At 35.9% G+C, this 20,608-nt stretch overlaps 1 protein-coding gene across 3 annotated transcripts in view; it reads left to right on the top strand.

Annotated features, from left to right (window-relative positions):
• The first annotated feature begins 634 nt into the window (after positions 1 to 634).
• The window catches only part of LOC114314976 (MADS-box protein SOC1), a 35,915-nt gene continuing 15,941 nt past the window's right edge, over positions 635 to 20,608 (top strand). The window contains exons 1-2 of one of the 3 annotated variants that reach the window (XM_028261547.2): positions 635 to 1,323; positions 1,421 to 1,619. In XM_028261547.2, coding sequence (XP_028117348.2) covers positions 1,438 to 1,619 — 182 coding nt within the window. In that variant the 5' untranslated portion in view covers positions 635 to 1,323; positions 1,421 to 1,437. The remainder of the gene's footprint in view (positions 1,324 to 1,420; positions 1,620 to 20,608) is intronic. The other 2 variants (XR_003647625.2, XM_028261548.2) reach the window with 2 other exon arrangements.

Raw genomic sequence — 20,608 nt, 5'->3', positions numbered from 1 at the left:
CAAAATATTTATTTGTAATTTAACCATACAAAAAGATTAGAAGACAGAGTCTTCGTTTGGCATGGGTTATCAAGTTAAAATAATTATAAAAAGACAAAATAAGTTAAAAAATTGAAGACAACATATTATATTCAAATTATAATTATTTTATTTTTTCTCACAAAAATTAAAAAAATTTAACAAACTCAATTCAAACGAGACTTTTAATTCAAGTTAAAATAAGTAAAAAATTAAAAAGGCAATTTAGGAATTGCTTGGAATGTTTTAAATAAGTACACTTTAACTTTTTATAAAATTTGAATTGAATATAAGTTGAATTTAAAATGATATAATAAAAAAATAATATAACTTAAATAAGATAATATAATTTAAATAAAATAATTAATTTTTGACTTTTTTTAAATTTCGCGAACAAAGCCTTACTTTTCAAACGAAGCAAGGGGATTTTTTGTGCCAGAAAAAACAAAATTGTTGTTTGTCACGCGCCATTGAGAGAGGGTGGCAATCCAATGGTTTAGAGAGAAGAGAGAGTAGCCCTAAAAAAGAAAGAGAGAGAGAGAGAGAGAGAGAGGAGGGACCATGTGATGTGGTGTGTCCGCATTTGACAAAAGCCGACGATCCTGTGAATCAATGCATCCCTATGCGTTTTCAATTTTTCATTGGTCGTTCACGTACCATAACGTACGATCGATGTTGACAGCTTGCTAACCTTGTACGGACATCGCAAAATTTTTATCTTTTTACCCAAAAAAAACCCTCATAAAAATAAAAAAACACGACCTATATATGTATACAGTCTCTCTCTCTTTTTCTCTCTCTCTCTTTTTCACTACTGGCCACAACAGCCCACTTGCCACAAATTCTCTCTCCTTTTTTTCCAATTCAATCTAATTTTTCTCTTTTTGGGTTTCGTTGAGAGTTTACCAAAACAAGCAAAAGATTGAGGTTTTGCTCACAAATATACTAATATTATATATTATTTTCTTTGCCCTTTTTCCTGGTGGGGTTTTGAAGAAGTTGAGAAAAGAAAAGGAAAGAAAAAAAAGAGAGAGAAAGTGAGTACACGAATAAGGAAAGTTATAGCGTGTGTCATGTGCTTGTGAAAGTCTTTCTATGCCTTTCTTTCCTCATCTCTTCCTTCCATTGATGATGTAGAGATAACCCAGAAAAAAGAAATTACAGAGAAAGAGAGAATCAATCAATCAATACCTATTTCATCTACTATACCTCTCTGGTCTTCTGGGTTTTGCTCTATATTTAGCTTCTTCTGTTAATTTTGATCCATAAATTCAAAATCTTTTTTTCTGGGTCTTCAACTATTTTGTAAGATTTCTCTCTTGAATCTTTAAACTTTTTGGTGGATTGTTGTTCTGTTGTTATGGGTATTGAAAATTTGAGCGTTTGTTTTGTGGGTTTGAAGGTTTGTGGGTTGTGGAGATGGTGAGAGGGAAGACTCAGATGAGGCGTATAGAGAACGCTACAAGCAGGCAAGTCACCTTCTCCAAAAGGAGAAATGGGCTTCTGAAGAAGGCCTTTGAGCTGTCGGTTCTTTGCGACGCCGAGGTCGCGCTCATCGTCTTTTCTCCGAGAGGAAAGCTCTATGAATTTGCCAGTTCTAGGTACGATTTGTGTATTTATTATCTATATTTATTGAATTGTTGATGGTGCATGATGTATTTTTGTCCGTGTATTGATTTTTGGTTATTACACTGAAATTGTGTCAGTAATAATTGGTTTTGACAATAGATATCATGCATTTGAATGTGTGGACATGATTTCAAATGTGGGACGCTCCTGGTGTCGTTACACCGCGATGAATATCTTACGGGTCTCGATGTAGCTATCAAAATTATAGTTATGGGAATTTATCTTGATACGATTATTTAAAACTAGATATGGCATTTAAACCCTAGGATTGGATCTTGGTCTAAGATAGCAGTACGTGTCTCAATAAGGCTGTTTAAAACCATAGCTATGTGTATTTACATCGTAGGGTTTTATGATCGTACGTGGTCAAACTCTTTCTCTCCCCCCAAGGTTGGATCAGATCTTCTGTTGTTTATGAGAACTATTGACCATAGAAATGGCAATCTTACAACTACTGTTGTCTTTGTAAGAAGACCTCATTGATATGTTTTGTTGTTCTAGGCTCTTTCCCTTCTTCCTACGGGTGTGTTTTGTCTTTGTTCATAGAGACAACTACAGAAAATAGAAGAGGAGACTGTACCTAAGTGAATTTTCTTGCCTTTGGTTCCTTCACTTCCTGTCTCAGAAAATTAGTGCTTGCCTTACACAATCTGCTTTGATAGTATTTTAACAAATGGGTCCTGTGTCCTTCATGGGTTATGGCATTTCTTGATCTTTAGATGCAAAAGGACACTAACTTCGAGTTATATTGTGTGTTTCTAGTGACTTGTTTCCATTATACTGCATGATTGTAGTTCCACTTTCTGACAGTAGAGTTATTTATTTTGATTATATATAGTATATACATTGAATTAGGGTTATGCCAGGGTGCTTGTTCTTTGACACGAAATTTTTTGTCTCAAATTATTTTGTTCTACATTTCATTCTATCTTTATGTACTAAAACACTCATAGCGGTTAGCCTATGTCTTGAGATTTTCACATCTAGAAATTCTTGCAGGATTCAACTATTGTTAGTGTTTTGAGATATCGGAACAAAATGATTTGTGGATAGGTTTCTTTGGCCTTGTTCTATACTTGAAATTTGATACATAGGTTTGTGAATGATAAAGTAGACAAAAAAAAGAAAGAAGAAAAAGTCCTTCAATCAAATTATATGTGGTGCAAAGTACGAATTAGTGGAACACTGACATGGGTGGGTTGGCAATTGTTAACTAAGACATTAGTGACAATTAATTGTGCTAGTGATCCATTCAATGTTATGCTTTGCAAAGTCCCTTAAGTACTATTACACAAACCATTTCCAAATTCCGGACACAATCTTTTGGTAGAATTTTTGTGTGGAGTTGGATATAAAAAAACCCTTGTAGTCCCAATTCACAGTGCTTGTGATATTTCTAAGACTCAAGGTATACAACCCATGTCCTTTCACTTGAAATGTCATTCCAAACAGTTACCAAGTTGAACTTTGTAATGTTACAAATTCTTTTGACTTCCATGCTTGAATGGCCTATGAGTGTGAGCGAGAGAGCAAAAAATTCCATAGTGCGCATGTCATTGTGGTGCACTTTCAAAAGTTACGATTTAATGTGATCGAATTATGACATAATATTATTAACCACCACATTGTGTCTTGACTCCCTCAACTCAATATGGTTGGGTTACAATACAATATAATTAATAAACTTATTATATTGTAACGGACAACATTGAATCGTAATTCGATTATATTGAGTCGTAATTTTTGAGGGTGTGCACCGTGTGGAGTGCACACAGCAAACTGACCTGTGGGAGATGTTATTTAATTGGTCCATACCTTTTAATGTGACTCGATTAATTATTTTGTAATTGCTTTAACCCAACTAAAAAATAATGAAAGATTTAATTCAAGTTTTTGAGCTTAGTTCTTAATTCTTCTCTCTTTTGGGGCCATGTTTGTATTCCACCATATGCTTCACTTGTCCACTTAAGAACCTTTGGCCCAAATTCTCCGTCTCCTTGGCTTTCCTGCAGTGCATTCAGCTTAAATCGACCCACTCTCTTTTTTATTGGCGTTGTTTTACAGTAGATAATTATACAACTTTGGCAATTTGATGCACATTTCAAAACCATCTTAGTTCGAGGAGAGATTTAAAATTTGATACATAGGTTTGTGAATGATAAAGTAGACAATAGAAAGCTGATAAAAAAAAGTAGATAAAAAAAAATGTACTTCAATTGGACTAATGTGGAGCAAAGTATGAATAAAGTGGAACACTGGCATGGGGTTAGTTGGCAATGTTAACTGAGCCATTTGTTACAATTTAATTGAACTAATAATCCATTCAATGCTATAATGCTTAAACAAATACCATCTCCAAAGTCCCTACAGAATTTTTTGGTGGAATTTTTGTATGGAATTGGATCTAAAAAAACCTTGCAGTCCCAAATCACACAGCACTTGTGACATTTCTAATAATTGAGGCATAAAACTCGTGTACTTTCACTCGAAATGTCATTCCAAATAGTTTCGAAGCTGAACTTTGCCATGTGATAAATTCTTTTCACTTTTATGCTTGAATGACTCGTGTGAGTGAGAGATGGCAAATTATGTGGTGCTTATCTGATTGTGGCGTACTCTCAAAAGTTATAATTCAATGTGGTTGAGTAATTGATATAATATGATTGTTTATCATATTGTGTCTTAATTCTCTTCACTCAATGTGGCCAAGTTGCGATATAGTAACTTATTATATTGTAACCGATCACATTAAGTTGTAAGTTGTAATTTCGATCACATTGAGTCGTAATTTTTGTGATTACGCACCATGCATAGTGCGCACAACAAATTGACTCGTGATAGAGTAGATAGTTTTATTCAAATAAATAGGATTTATTTGTATGAGTTCAAAACAGTAGTTGAGATAACCATCTCAATGATGGTAAGCCAATTGAATTATGAATACGGGAGTCATGACCAAGATTTCATCTACGTAATTGGCTTTCATGCAAATCATAAACAATTATAATAATGTAGGATAAGGAAATGCAAAGATATGCATCGAAGGAATATGTGTGTGAAAGAAGAAAAGCTTTGAAGAAAGAATTAGTTGATAGGAAATGAATTAGTGAAATTGCCAATACAATAAAATGTATACTTTGCTGTGTCAAAACAAGAACCTGATGCTTATTCTCAATTGAAACCATGTTTTTAGATGAATTTTGATGAAAACTTATCCTATCTAGGTAATTATTTTCATTAATAGAATATCTAATTAAACTTTTAAATTGCATATGGACAAATCTACTAGGACCATAGGAATAAAAAATATATATTCTGAAGTTAATAACATGTTCCCAACATGATGTGGATGATCAATTTTAAAATGATGTATACTAATATGAAGCACGGGTATGGGTATGAGTACGGGTATGGGTATAATACAAGTAAGTCGATATTGTAAAATCTAGAAAAAAATAGGGTAAGGGTACGTGTACGGCTTGGTATGTTTGTAAAAAAATATTTATTTTTAATTTGGAGTAATGCAAAAATTGATTAAATAGTTTCATTTGTTGAGATCCAACCTACAATTAACATTTAATGCCAAAAGTAAAGGTATAAACCAAAATTAAATATCATTATATTAAATAACTTACAAACCATAGCTTAGTTTTAAAATCATGCTAAGCATAAAATTAGAAATAAAAATGAAGTCTATTGAAAGGAAATTCTTCTTGGTAATAGAAGAAAATATTATTTTGACTAAGGTACGGTATGGCATAGGTTTATACTAGGTACGTCTGGATACGCCAAAAATTAAGAAGAAAAAATTCGAGTGTGTTTTGTGTACCCGGTACATATACAGAAGTACTACATGAACTACCATACTTCGGTAAGTACCCAATACGGGTACGGCATGTTTGTCGAAATACTCATACTTTACAGATATTAATAGTTTTAGGACATAAATTTTTGTTAGTTTTATGTCATAACTGTTGGTGGGAGTGGGATGCAAACCACTGTTGGTGATTTACAATGAGAGGTTTAAAACTGGACCAAACTGTAATTTAAATTCACTCAATACTTATGAGAAAAACATACAATCAGAGCATTCTTCCTTTCTTTCTCCCACACACATATTACTCTGATACATTAGCTATTTATAGATAAACTAGTAGTGTAAAGACATTTAATGCAAATACAGCTACCAGTGTGAAAGCATTTAATGCATATACGGCTATCAGTGTAAATGCATTGAATGCAACTACGGCCATCTTGATTTCACCCTCTATTTTTTACAAACAATTTTTATATCAAGATTACTTCACAATATCTCCCCTTAATCTTGATTCTCAATGTGGCTTCATCTCGAGCATTATCTTCATTCTGTTGAACAGATCATTTTTCAATGGCTTCGTGAAAATGTCTGCAAGCTGATCTTGAGATTTGCAAGGAAATAATTTCACCTCTTTATTTTTCACATGCTCTTGGATGAAATGATAGCGGGTGTTAATGTGCATACTTCTTTCATGATAAACTGGGTTCTTTGCCAATGCAATTGCTGAGCGATTATCAACATAGATCTCAGTGGGTTTTTTTTGTGGAAATCCCAAATGCTTCAGCATGTTCCGTAACCATATTGCATGGCACACAACTGAGTTGGCTGCAACATACTCAGCTTTGCAAGTCGATAATGTCACAATGGCTTGCTTCTTGGACTACCATGTGAAGGCTGTATCTCTCATGAAGAAAGTAAATCCCGTAGTACTTTTTCGTTCATCCAAGTCACGTCCCCAGTCGCTATCTGAGTAGCCAACTAGACTGAAATTATCAGTTGGTTTATAGAATAAACCATCATCGACTGTACCTTTGATGTAGCGAAGAATCCTCTTTGTTGCATAAAGGTGTGACTGATCCGGTGTTTCCATATATCTGCTAATCAGTCCTACTCCATAGAGTATGTTTGGTCTGGTGCAAGTAAGATAGCGAAGACTTCCAACTAGGCTCTTGAAACAAATTGGATCCACATCACCTGCTTTTGTACCTTTTTTGAGCTCCACTCCACTGCCTACAGGAGTGTTCACAGGATTACAATTCTCCATTCCATAACTCTTGAGAATTTCCTTGGCATAGCCACTTTGGAAAATAAAATTTCTATCTTTTCTTTGTGCCACTTCAATGCCGAGAAAATGAGCCATCAATCCAATATCTGTCATTTCAAATTCTTGGACCATGCTTCTTTTAAAGTCTTTGAACATGACTGGATTGTTTCTGGTGAAATTAGATCATTAACATAAAGACCTTGCTTCCATCAGCTTCCTTCTTCAAATATAGTGTGTGCTCATATGGGCATTTTTCAAAACCATTGTCATGAAAATACTGATCAATTCTAGTATTCCATGCACGCGGAGCTTGCTTCAATCCATAAAGTACTTTCTTCAATTTGTACACTTTGTCTTCATGTCCATTCTGAACATACCCCGAAGGTTGTTCAATATAGATTTCTTCTTCAAGGAAACTATTAAGAAATGAAGATTTCACATCAAGTTGATAAATCTGCCACTTGTGCTAGGCAGCCAAAGAAATCATTAGCCTGATAGTCTCCAATCGGGCAACTGGAGCAAACACCTCTCCATAATCAATTCCAGCTCTCTGCTTGTAACTTTTTGCCACTAATCTTGCCTTGTAGCGTTGCACTTCGCCTTGTGCATTCCTCTTTGTCTTATATACCCATTTCACTCCAATGGGTTTGTGCCCCTCCGGTAGACTGGTAAGCTTCTGTGTGTCATTTTTCTCAATGGCATAAATTTTTTCATCCATTGCTTTCTTCCATTTATCTTCTTGGATGGCTTCTGAGATGGTAAGTGGATCACTATCTGTGAGTAGGCAGAACAAATTTAGATCTGCTTCTTCTGTAGCTTCATATATCTCCTGCAAATTTCTCATTGGTCTTGGTTGTTTGAAAAAACTATCATCTGATGATGCTGATGATGATGATGATGATGCAGCACTTTTGTGAGCAACTGGCGATTTAGGTGTCGGTATTCTATGTGGAGGAGTTTGTGGCTCATCTTGAACTTCTCTTGTAATTTCAACTGGAACTTTTGATGTTTCATCTTTAAGAATGAGTTCTGTATCTTTAACAACTTCATCTTGATTCCAGTTCCAAGCTTCTTCTTCCTCAAATATCACATCCCTACTCATGATCACTTTTCTGGTAATGGGATTATACAACTTGTATCCCATAGTTCTGTCTCCATATCCGACAAGGATACATTTTTCTCCCTTGTCATCGATCTTGGTTCTTCTTGCTTCTGGAATCTTGGTATGCGCAACACACCTAAATATTTTGAGATAGTTGACACTTGGCTTATGTGAACTCCAAGCTTCTTCTGGAGTCATAGAATGAAGGCTCTTGGTTGGGCATCTATTTAGTAGATACAAAGCACATGATACGGCTTCAGCCCAAAATTGCTTGGGCAGTCCCTTTCCTTTCAACATGCTCCTTGCCATATCTAAGATTGTGCGATTCTTTCTTTCAGCAACACCATTCAGCTGTGGTGTATAGGATAGTGTTGTTTGATGCTTGATTCCATGCTCTTTGCAATAATTCTCGAAAGCATTTGATGTATATTCTCCACCTTGATCTGACCGCAATGTCTTGATGTAGTAGCCGCTTTGCTTCTCTACAAAAGCTTTGAATTCTTTGAAGATACTGAACACCTCCGACTTTCTTTTAAGAAAATACACCCATGTCTTTTGGCTATAATCATCAATGAAGGTAAGAAAATATCTATTCTGTCCATTTGACATTGGCTTCGATGGACCACACTCATCAGTGTGCACTAGCTCCAGCGGCCTTGTTGCTCTCCACTTCACTTCTTTGGCAAAGCTAGTTCTATGATGCTTGCCAAGGATGCAACTTTCACAGACCTCATTAGTATGAGCAATATGAGGGAGCCCTTTCACCATATTCTTGCTTGACAACAGCTTCAAGCTTCCAAAGTTGAGATGTCCAAACCTCAAATGCCATAGCCAGTCTTTGTCTTTGATGATGGCACTTAAACACTTCGCAACATCATGTTAGATGTTCAATGCAAACATCCGATTCTTGGACATTCTCACTCGAGCGATCAAATTACCATGATTGTCTTTGATGTTAAGATGACAATCTTTCATGCTGATGTCATTTTTTTTCTCTAGGAGTTGTCCTATACTCAAAATGTTGTTTTTCATGGCAGGAACATAATAAACATTGGAGATGTAATCATGATCTCCATTCTTGAGCTTGATCAGAATATTACCTCTTTCTTTCACTGGAGTCTTTGAAGAATCACCAAATGAGACTTGTGCTTGTACAGTCTCGTCAAGTTCAACGAACAACTCTCTTTTACCACACATGTGATTACTGACTCCCGAATCTGGATACCAAACATTGTTTTGGTTTTCAGTGTCTCCATGGTGGACAAACAGGATTGTAGGTCCAACTTTGTTTGTTTCCTCCTCGGCAAATTTTGCTTGTTCTCTAGCTTCTGCTGTTGTTCTACTTCGGCATTCATTGCTGTAATGCCCAAACTTGTGGCACTAGTAGCACTGAACATTGCTTTTGTCAACTCCTGTTCGGTTGTTATAACCACCTCTTCTACCTCTTGCTCTTCCTCTTGGAGCAAAGTGTGTTTGACTTCTTCCTCCTCTGGCTAGACCTCTTCTGCCTCTTTCTCAAAAACCAGAACTTCGGTTATTGTAACCACGGCCTCTTCCTCGGCTTCTTTGTGATGTCCCCCCTTGCTCGTTTCTGTTATCTCTGAAAGACAACTTTGATTGAAGAGCTTGCTCTAGAGAACTTGAGGGAGTCTTCTTGTTGATCCTTTGTTCATGAATCTCAAGTGTTCCCATCAACTCATCGGTGGTCATGGCACTGAGATCCTTTGACTCTTCTATTGCTACAACGACGTGCTCAAACTTGGGACTGAGTGATTGTAGAATCTTCTCTATCACTTGAAGAGATTCCATCTTCTCTTCATATCTTCTCATCTGATTAACAATGGTCAATGTTTTGTTAAAGTACTTAGAATTTGACTCATTCTCATTCATGTGCAGCATCTCGAATTCGCCACGTAACACCTGGAGTCGAACTCTGATCATCTTCTCAATTCCACGATGTAAATTGCGAAGAATACTCCATGCCTCTTTAGAGGTTGCTGCTGCTGAAATCTTCTCAAAACTTGACTCATCAATGCCTTGATAGAGTAGATACAAGGCCTTTTTATCTCTCTTTCTTGAATCTTTTAATGCCGTCTTCTGAGCTTCATTTAAATTCCTTCATCTTCGAGAGTAGCTGGCTCGTCATATCCTCGATCCACTAACTCCCACAAATCTTGTGAGGCTAGTAGGACTTGCATTTGAATACTTCAATTTTCATAGTTCTCCTTGCTGAGTTTTGGAAACTGGGGCTGAAAGAAGTTGTTTGTGCTAGCCATTGGTTGACTTTAAAAAATTGCAAATTTTCAGGATGGAATTTGCAAATTCTGACCGTACAGATGTGTCTAGAATACTCCAAATAGTTGGAAAGTACTATTGGATCATCAGAAACGAACTCCGAAGGGCTCAGATCAAGCTAAAATAGTTTTGACGCTTCAGATCTGCGGCTGCACCTTAGCCGCGTCGCACTGGATTAATCCTCGGTGTGCTGATGTCAGTGGCTCGGTCAACGGCATAGTCAATGCGGCTTGGTTAGTAGCGCGACTCAGGCTCGGCTTGGTCAGCGGCTCTGTCAACGCGCTTGGTCAGTAGCTCAACTGACGTCAGCAGATGACGTTAAGTCGTCTGGTGCATTCGTGTGGCGCGTGCTTGCGTGTGGGATCGCACGTCTTCTTCCTCTGGCAGCGTGTGAGCATGTGAGAACAGTGTCAGTGACGCGTGCGGAGTTGTCCGAGATCTGTTTTCGACGCGGTTTTCACGGTTGTGTTCGTCTCGTTGGGAGCTTCAAGCTAATGTGATCAAAAGTGGATTTCGACCACTTTGATTTCTGGGCAATTTTAAAAAACACTCTGTTCTTGAAAATTTTGTAGAATGTCTGCAAATTCAAGCTACCTTCGGTTCTGATACCACTGTTGGTGGGAGTGGGGTGCAAACCATTATTGGTGATTCACAATGAGAGGTTTAAAACTGAACCAAACTGAAATTTAAATTCACTCAAAATAATTTTGAGAAAAACATACAAACAGAGCACTTTTGCTTTCATTCTCCCACACACATATCACTCTGATACATTAGCTATTTATAGATAAACTAGTAGTGTGAACATATTTAATGCAAATACAACTATCAGTGTGAAAGCATTTAATGCATATACAGCTATCAGTGTGAATGCATTGAATGCAACTACGGCCATCTTGATTTCAGCCTCCATTTTTGACAAACAATTTTTATATCAAGATTACTTCACAACAATAACCTATAATTACCTTGTAAGAAAATCGTTTTAGAGATCCTTGCATTCTTCTCAGCAACAAGCTATTCAAATCGATTAGGATAAATTAGATTAGTGAAATTAAGTAAATTTTTTAGCAAATTTAGAGAATGAGGTTGATGCAGGATGAATACGGATAGCTCTGTAAGGGCTGTTCTGGGGTTGTGAAAGTGTTGAAAGCTAAGGAAAAAAAGAAAGGAGAAGAAGAAGAAGAAGATAGATCTAGGAATCACTTCTAGAATTCTTTAGACATCACCCCTACGGTTTGATTGCATTACACAACCCATAAAGAAGCTTCAAAACTCTCAATTTTTTTTTTAGTAAAATATCAGTTCTATCAATTATAAGCATTACAAGGCTTTAGGAGACTTCCTAAACCAACTAGAACAAAAAAAGAAAAAGAAAACTATTATAATATCTTAGACTTCCAAAATTAATTTAAGACCAAATAAAAAATATAAATAAAACTCAATTGAATAACTTCACCCACAAGACAATCCATGGGCGACCCCTACAGCCCATAACAACAATAATGAAAATTACCAAAATACCTTTGACCTAAAAATCCTACAAAACATAACAAAAACCACAAAATAATACTATAATAATAATATAAACATAATTATATAAAATTCTATAAGTGTCTCTGCGAAATCATACTAATGTCCAAATATCATTACTTCTTTGAATTAGCCTTTCTTGAGCTTCTTGTACTCTGTATCATTTTCCCTTGGTTGAAAAAAAACTCAACCTCGAGTTGTGAAGTGTTATAAGAATCCACAAGCTTTGAAATTGCATCCATGGCTTCACATTAAAATGTTCAAGTTGGCGCCACCTTTTCTTTGTTGGAAATTGCAAAAAAAAAAATAATGAGAGATTGATCTTTTTAATTGTGTTACTAATTTTTCTTGAATAACAAAGCCAATTGGCATAGAAATCAAATCTTTGAATTCATCCATATCAATTTTCATTAGGCTTTCTTTGATATTCCCAGCTTTGATTCTTTTCTTTTTAGCCTCTTTTCTTGGCACAAGGTAATCTTTTGATTTACCATTGGCCACTTCATTGATTATGATTGGAGCAAATTCACTAGGTAATTTTGTAGGCACTACATCGGAGACCTCGGGTTGCAATATCATGACCTTTAAAGGCATAATAAGTTCTCGAACAACAACAAGATGCATTAATTCTTTAGTAGTTATTATTGAGACGCGCTCAACAAAGTCTTTATCCTAACTACTTAACATCTGTTACATGAATCCTATTTGCCAATCCGCTCAATCGAAATTCATTTAGTTAAACCATAAGATAACATTTCTTTGTTGGACAATCTTGGAAACATATCGACCCTTCTTTCTTTATTATCTCAACCTATGTAAATTTCAGTTTCTCTTGTTTCCCATCATTACCCTTAATGTGGACAATATTACTCCTTGTAAAGGGTGCAATCATTTGTTTTCATTGTACATGTTCAAGCCATTTTAATTGATTTTTCCAGATCTCATCTTCAATAAACCTCTACCATTGAATGAAGTTGTTGGTTCCTAATCTTATCTTTCCAAGTCTTGCCATACATTAACCTCAAGTTTTCCTAGTTTTGCTTTACAATGCACTTTGTTGCGTAACAAAAAAATGCCTGTGAAATGAGTGTAAACTAAAGGAGGATTGGAATAAACAAGTGATGAGTGCTAACACAAGGAGGAAAAAAAAGGATGGGAATGTGTTTTTAACAAAAATAAATAATGAAGATTGATAAGTGTGCAACAAAATTGGAGCAACATGATGTAAATTGGATAAATTATAAGGGTGTGGGTTAAAGTAGTGATGGACGAATAGATTGTCCATGACTCGATGCAATGTGTTTATAAAGTGGGTGTAAACAAAAAGAGGATTGAGATGAACAAGTAAAATTGGTAAAACAAGGAGAGATAGGAGTCCATTCCTTGTAAGATACGAAAAATTAATAATTCTACTACCAAGCAATGGTTTGATGTGAATTTGAGGTGTTAGACCGATGTAACCATTAAGTGTTAGGAATGTGGATCCATGATTTTTAGGATTTATTAAATTAGGTGGTACATTCATTTCTTAAAAAAAAGGCATAGAATAGTTGATATACTTACATAAGAATGCGAAAAGTTCCTTTTAAGGTATGAAAAATATTTACTAGAATATTCTATGTAGTCCTATATAAAGGACATTCTATATTGGCAATTGCAAGTTAATAAGATCATAATCTATAGGTGTATTTTGGTGAGCATTCTTTTGTTGAAGTTCTAAGTTCATATCAAATGTGCTCTGTGTGGTTACATCTCAATTCATTCTCTCACTTGCTACACTATCTTGGTTTTACACTTTCTTTGCCCTCAAAACAAATTTGGTATCAGAGTCACTATTATTTTCCTAACTCCCCCAAAATTCTTCCCACTAGAAAATAAATAATTGGTATCTAGAAGTGCTATCCAAGGTTTGAAGTAAGTAGAGTTGCAAAGGTAAAAATTACTCGGGAAGTTGGCAAGCACTTCATCGAAAAAAAAAAAATGTTCTACGGGTGCAAACTTGGGCGGGTTGAGGAGTTGGTCAGGTCCAACCCAAGTTGTGTTGATAGTTGTTCAAGCCTGCCTAGACCCTACTTCCAACCTGAATTTGTCTACCTAAGCCTGTAATCATATTATATTGAACTCGGGCTAGGCTCAAATTGCCCACAAATGTGATGTTGGTTTTTTTTTTGCTAGGCTAATTGATTTGTTAAAGTTATATTCTATTAATAATTTTTTTCCAGTAGCCCCAAGGGTTGGCCTGGTGGCAAGGCCGTCGGTCTTAGGGTTGTGATTTCTCTAAGGTTCAAGGATTGAAACCTCTTAGCTGTTAACAATTCTTTAGGGCCATCGGATTGGCGAAAAAACCATTGGATTAACTGTGGTGCACTTATAGAAAACTCCTTGCCGAGGGCGTGTGCTCCCTAGGGATTAGTCGGCCTTTGATTCGAACAACTTGGTGCCAAAAAAATAAATAATAAAAATTCCTAGTAAAATAATTAATAATATCAAAACAAATAATTTATATGATAAGAGAGAAACATAGAGGAGAGAACAATTAGGCCATTGTAATAGTTTTTGTCATTTCTGAGTGAGAAGAAAATGGTTGGATTTGTATTGTGTTATTTGCGTGTGTGATATATGTAGTGAATATTATCTAATGGTCTATATTAATTTAATATCATACAATGGCTAATAATTTTTATGTATATTTAATATTTTTATAAATTTATATACACAATTTGGGCATCGCGTTACTTGAGTTTTGCCTGATACATTTGCCCATGCCCGCATCAAATTCAAAATTACATTGTCGAAGTCTTAAAAATTTTGGTCTAGGCTCGGGTTGTTCAAGTTGGGCCTGCCCACCCTTGGTGTTCACCTTGAAAAAAGAAAGCTCATTAATAACCAAAGAAGTAAACAATAGATAAACTAAAATATTCTATGTAGTCTTGTATAAAATTATGATGACAATAGTAAGTTACGATCATAAAATATTGATATACTTCAATAAGATTTCTTTTGATTAAGTTCATATCAATGGGGCTATGAACAACTTCTATAGCGGTACTGTACATCTCTATAAATTCTCACACCTTTTACACACACATATATATGTACATTATAAATTCTCACACCTTTTACACACACATATATATGTACATTTTTCTTTTACGCTTATGTTGCCACAATAGGAAGACATACTAGCAAGAGAAAGCATGATTGTCTACAATTAAATTGGAACACCTGACATTACATAGAGCCAAACAACTATGAAATTTTTTTTTATCAACAAAGTGAAAATTTCATTAAGAACATAAAATTAAAGGTATATGAAGATGCGATTCATCGAGAGAGTTTCGGATAGTACAAAATACCCTTACTTGCTACTCGCAAACATGCAACCAACCCCTTGGCCTCACAATTTTTATAGAAAAGAAAACCAAAACAAAACAAAACAAAATTTTTTTTATTTCTTAAAGTTAAGAATTTAATTTAAAAAAAAAAAACACTTGAAACCCCAAAAGTCACCCATGCCTGATCTTCTCAACTCCCAAAGCACATCCGCACTACTCCCAAAGTATAGCCCCATGCTTGAAACCCCAAAAGTCACCCACACCTAAGCACTCTGAGGTTTCCAGGGCCGAAACTCCTACGGCAGAATACTGATACTTCCATGGTCGAACACCGTTAATTGGATACACCCATGGTTGAACAAAACCCACATCCACAGCCGAACACACCCACTTCCATGGTCGAAATACCTCCTCTATGCGGTCAGGGTCAAACAAACATCCATTGCCAAAAGATTTCCATGTTCTAACACCACCCATGGCTGTCGAAGCACCCCCATAGATATAAACGGAATTCACCCCTCAAACTCTCACTTGCATAGGAGCTCCCGAATGAAGATCCTAAACAAATCTAGATCGTCTTCACCAACGACTAGAAGTATAACACCCATGTTATCCCCTCTTTGTCAACCCAATGTCGACCTCCTCTTCGTCGAACAAAGCGCCGAAACACCTCCAAAACCCCTCACATAGGGGTGCCCGAATGAATATCCTAAACAAATCTGGAGCGTCTTCTTTGTCAATCCAACGCCGAAAATAAACTGCTCTCCTCCTTAGCAGGAACTAGTGTCATGACCCGAACCCGCCCCTATAAATTAAGGTCATAACCAGCCAGTAATCATGAGATTACCTACGGCCTCAAACCTAATATCAATTAATAATTAATAATATGGGGCCAGATGCGGAAACAAACTTAAAAATTTTGTCCAATGAGCTATGCTTACATGGCATATCAAAACATTTTACATATACTTAATAATAACTCGCACCACATATCAGTAGTTAACATTTTGTATGCCCAGGATCATTCAAACACATAGTCAGTTAAACTGAAAGCATATACACATAAACGGTTTATCATGACCAATAGAAATAGCAAAAGATCATAAATAAAGCCTCTTGCGTGAGGCACTTGGGTTGACTTTACAAAATTCGGTTTCTTTTCTTAAATTCCACTAAGGCTGGGGTTGAACGTCTCTTTGCTCACCTACATACATGTAAATAAGAGTGAGCTAACACCTAGTGAATAATATCAAAATAAAGAGGTTAATAAATGAGATTCGTTCATAAATGTGTCATACTTATAATGTACACATTTGAACCACTATTCTCATTCACATCAGATTTACAAATCTCAACAAAGCAAAACGACCTCGGGTCCAACACATCATATCCATATGTAAAACGACTTCAGGTCCAATTCTTATATAAAACAAAACGACCTTGGGTTCATCTATAAAAAACAGCCTTTGGTCCAACCAACTCTTTATTCAAAATGACCTTTGATCCAATTCAAACATATCAAACGGCCTCGGGCCCAATTCAAACATATCAGGCGTATCAAACGGCCTCGGGCCCATTCTCTTTATATTTATATCTATGCGTATTTCATATTCATTATAATGATCACTTTTCATTCAAACGACCTTTGGCCCATCACGATATTCAAACGGCCTTTGGCCCATCTTTATATTCAAACATATCAAATGGCAAACGGCCTTAGGCCCAATTCAGACATATCAAACATGTCAAACGACCTTAGACAAAATTAGGCATATAGAATACTCATTCATATTTTAAATCAACAAATCCATGAAGCTTATACAGAAGTAGCATTTGGAAAGTAACATACTTGAAAATATCTTTACTAAGATATTACTCACAGTGTTTCGCCGATGGATTTGCCCTTGCGCTTGACCTTACACATTTCATATTACAATGGGTCATCAGCGATTCAATTCGTTCTTAACTTATTATTTCTTTTAGGCTTCTTTCTTATCCCTTTAGGTTATATACAAAGCTCAATGTATGCCTAAGAGTGCTTAGAAATGAAAGAGAACGGAAAATGAAACACAATATCTTTTCAAAATTTCAGAAATAGGGCTCCTCGCTCGAGCGGACCCCTTTGGTCTGCAAAAGTACTGGTTACTTCATTTTTACGCTCGAGCGTGACTTCAGATGCTCGAGCTGAGAGCCAAAGTGTGTGTCTGGGAGCTCGAGCGTAACTCTTCCCCGCTCAAGCGGACATCATGTCTACAAAACTTCTGGGAACTAATATTTCACGCTCGAGAGGTGCTTTCCCCGCTCGAGCGGACATGCCAAATTCTGGAATTTCCAGAATTGTTCTTGAAGCTCAAACTTAGCATTCCAAGGTTCAAAGTTCGTGTTTTTGGTACAAAATCATGGAAAAACATTATATAGCATGAGAATATAGGTTATTTAAAACCAATTGTCCAAAATCATGAACTAATTCTCATATTAATCAACATTTCTCTTGGTATGGTCAAAGCTCATGCATTCAAACTTTATACAAGCTTCATATCTTCACAAACCTTTCATGCATGTCAATTATTGACTCCAATCCTAGCACAAATGATGTTCAAAATCATGGAATCTATTAGAATTATGCATGCATGTATGATTTGGTGTAATATTCTTCATGTTCTCATAATTAACTTCTAATTGTAACATGAATCTTTTGAATTGAGTTCCATATCATGGAAATTCTTACATGCATGTAGTATATGACTCTCAAGTCAACACGAGCTACATGTTTCATGCTCAAATATGCAAATTCACGGCAATTTCTTACATGCATGTGTATATTGACTTCAATTTCATCAATTACAACTTAATTCTTGCTCTTGGTTACATATTCTCTTTGAATTCATATAATTACAAACTCAACTCATGAATTAAGGGTTGGTTACTCACCTAGGAGCTTCAATTCTTTCAACTATGGCCAATTCTTGAGCTAATCCTTTTAGTTTCTTGAATTCTCTTGCAATTCTTCCATGTTGACCCACTTCTCACTCTAATTTCGGTTTTCTCTCACTCTCTAGTGTAACTTCAGATTTTGAGCTCAAAAATGGTGAGTTTAAGTGTATATGGGGCCTATTTATAGGCTTATCTAATTAGACTTGGTTAAGGCTAATTAATTGTACCCAATTCAATCAGTTTAATTTAATTATTTTGATCCAAATCAATTTCGAATTAAATTTCACCGTAGGCTTTAAAAATTACGCCAATCACAATGGCGTAGTCAATTTCGGTTTCTGTAGCCAATAAGGCTTTCAATTTTCAGTACAAAGCACAGATTCTAACAGATTTTCCTACGGTGGGCAGATCAAGATCACCAAGCTCCTTGATCAATTCTCTATCTTGAGCTCCCTCTCTCTCACTAAATTCGGCACTCTCACTCTTTCTAGAGTGTAATCTCAGCCAAAGGAGAGAAATGAGCCCAAAAACAATGCTAAAAAATGGTGAGTTTAAGTGTATATGGGGCCTATGTATAGGCGTATCTAATTAGACTTGGTTAAGGCTAATTAATTGTACCAAATTCAATTAGTTTAATCTAATTATTTTGATCCAAATCAATTTCTAATTAAATTTCACCGTAGGCTCTAAAAATTACGCCAATCACAATGGCGTAGTCAATTTCGGTTTCTGTGGCCAATAAGGCCTTCAATTTTCAGTTCAAAGCACAGATTCTAACAGATTTTCCTACGGTGGACAGATACAGAGCCAAAATCACATATAATCATGCAATTAACACCCAAATTCAAATTAAGCATATAATTACAAACATAATCATGATTAATTAAGATAGTACAGGACAGGGTTGTTACAACTAGCTTCTTTGCAAACACCTTGTACGACAAACTCTCTCTAGAAAGAAGTCACTGAACACCCCCATGGATAACAAACTCACTCTAGAATGAAGTTGTCGAACACTAGTGCTACATCGAAACACCCTGTGCTGAAGCCGACCAATCCCAATGCTATGACGACCAACCATCGAACCCCATAGCTGAACCATTGCAAAAAAAACCCATACTCAAGCACCAAACACAGCCAAATGATTTGATACCACCGGAAGTGAAAGATTTAATACACCCAAGAAACATCCCACATTGAAGCTAAAGATCAAAACTAGAGATCAAAACAGCAATCTAAGAAACCTAGAAAAATAGTACGGGAATCAAGTTTGTTAAAAGGGGAAAACACGCACACACAAGAGGAGAGAGAGAGAGAGGTTTTTAGAGTGAGAATTCGGCGCTCTTTCATTAATAAGAAAGATGACCAACCATTTAACAACTAAATGAATATGACATGCTTGTAAGATTGAGGATTTGGAATGAGCAGATGCTAGTGAAGACACAAGAAAGGAGAAAATAGGAATATATTCACTATAAGATTGGGAAGAGTAATGATTGTATTGGACTATCGAGTAATGGTTTAAGGTAATTTGGAGAGTGTAGAAGGTTGTTTGTCAAAGCACTACAGAAAATCTGCTTGTACCCTAATTTCTTTTGTGATTGGTGCTTTGCATGTTCACATCTGCATTATATAATTCTTTAGTTGAGTTGACTATCTTTATGTGTGAGTTAAGATGAAAAACAAGATTGCATTAACTTTCGAATCCCGAAACTGGTTAAAATGGTTATGCCCCTAAATATTAGGGAAGAGGAAATCTTGAAACCCTAAAAGGTACACAAATATGGATGCTACCAAAACTAAGTTAATTCCCAAAAACAAAATATTCCTTTTAGAACCCCCTAAAACTCCTGATGTGAGTTTATTAAACAGCAAAAGTTTGTCAGAATTGAAAGTTAGACATACAAGTCTTGGTGAAAAAATCCATATGTAAAGAGGAGGATACAAAATATTGGTGCCTAATTTGTAAATGCTAACGAATAAAGTGACAAACAATTTCAATGTGTTTCGTGTGCTCATGACAATTTAAGTTGTGGGAAATCTGAATAGCACTTGTATTTTCACAATAGAGAAGTAGGAGAGGAAATAGATACATAGAGACACCCAAATCAAAGAGAAGCCTACAAAAGACCTACGATCTCGATTGTAGAATGAGTTATAGCATGATATTCAACCTCAACTGTAGATCTACCAATGACATTGTTTTTTACTTTTCCAAGAGTTAAGGGAGTTCTGAAAAGCCACAAAAAACTACTAGTACGCTTGCAATCATAAATATCATCAACCCAATTAGCATTAAGATAAACCCTAAATGTGAGAGAAGAAACAAACGACATTAATACATTCTGAAAGATAGTACCTTGAACATAACATAAAATACGTAACAAAGCAACCCAATGAGTAGAGCGAGGGGTAGAGACAAACTAACTAATCACATGAACAACATAGGTGATATCAGAATGAGTCACAATAAGATAAACCAAACATCCAACCAATTCCTGACAGAAGGTAGGATCATTAACAGGAACACCATTCGAAGTAGAGAAATTAGCATGGAGCTCAATAGGAGTATCAACAACCTTATAATCATTGAGTTTGGCATGGTGAAAGATGCCACGAGCATACTTGGATTGAGACAAAAGATAGCCCTTAGGGGAAGAAACCATCGATGCCAAGAAAAT

Source organism: Camellia sinensis, chromosome 2 (genome assembly GCF_055761805.1).
Source record: "Camellia sinensis isolate YWXY chromosome 2, ASM5576180v1, whole genome shotgun sequence".
In the NCBI taxonomy this organism is placed as follows: domain Eukaryota; kingdom Viridiplantae; phylum Streptophyta; class Magnoliopsida; order Ericales; family Theaceae; genus Camellia; species Camellia sinensis.
This window is presented reverse-complemented; position numbering and strand designations above follow the sequence as displayed.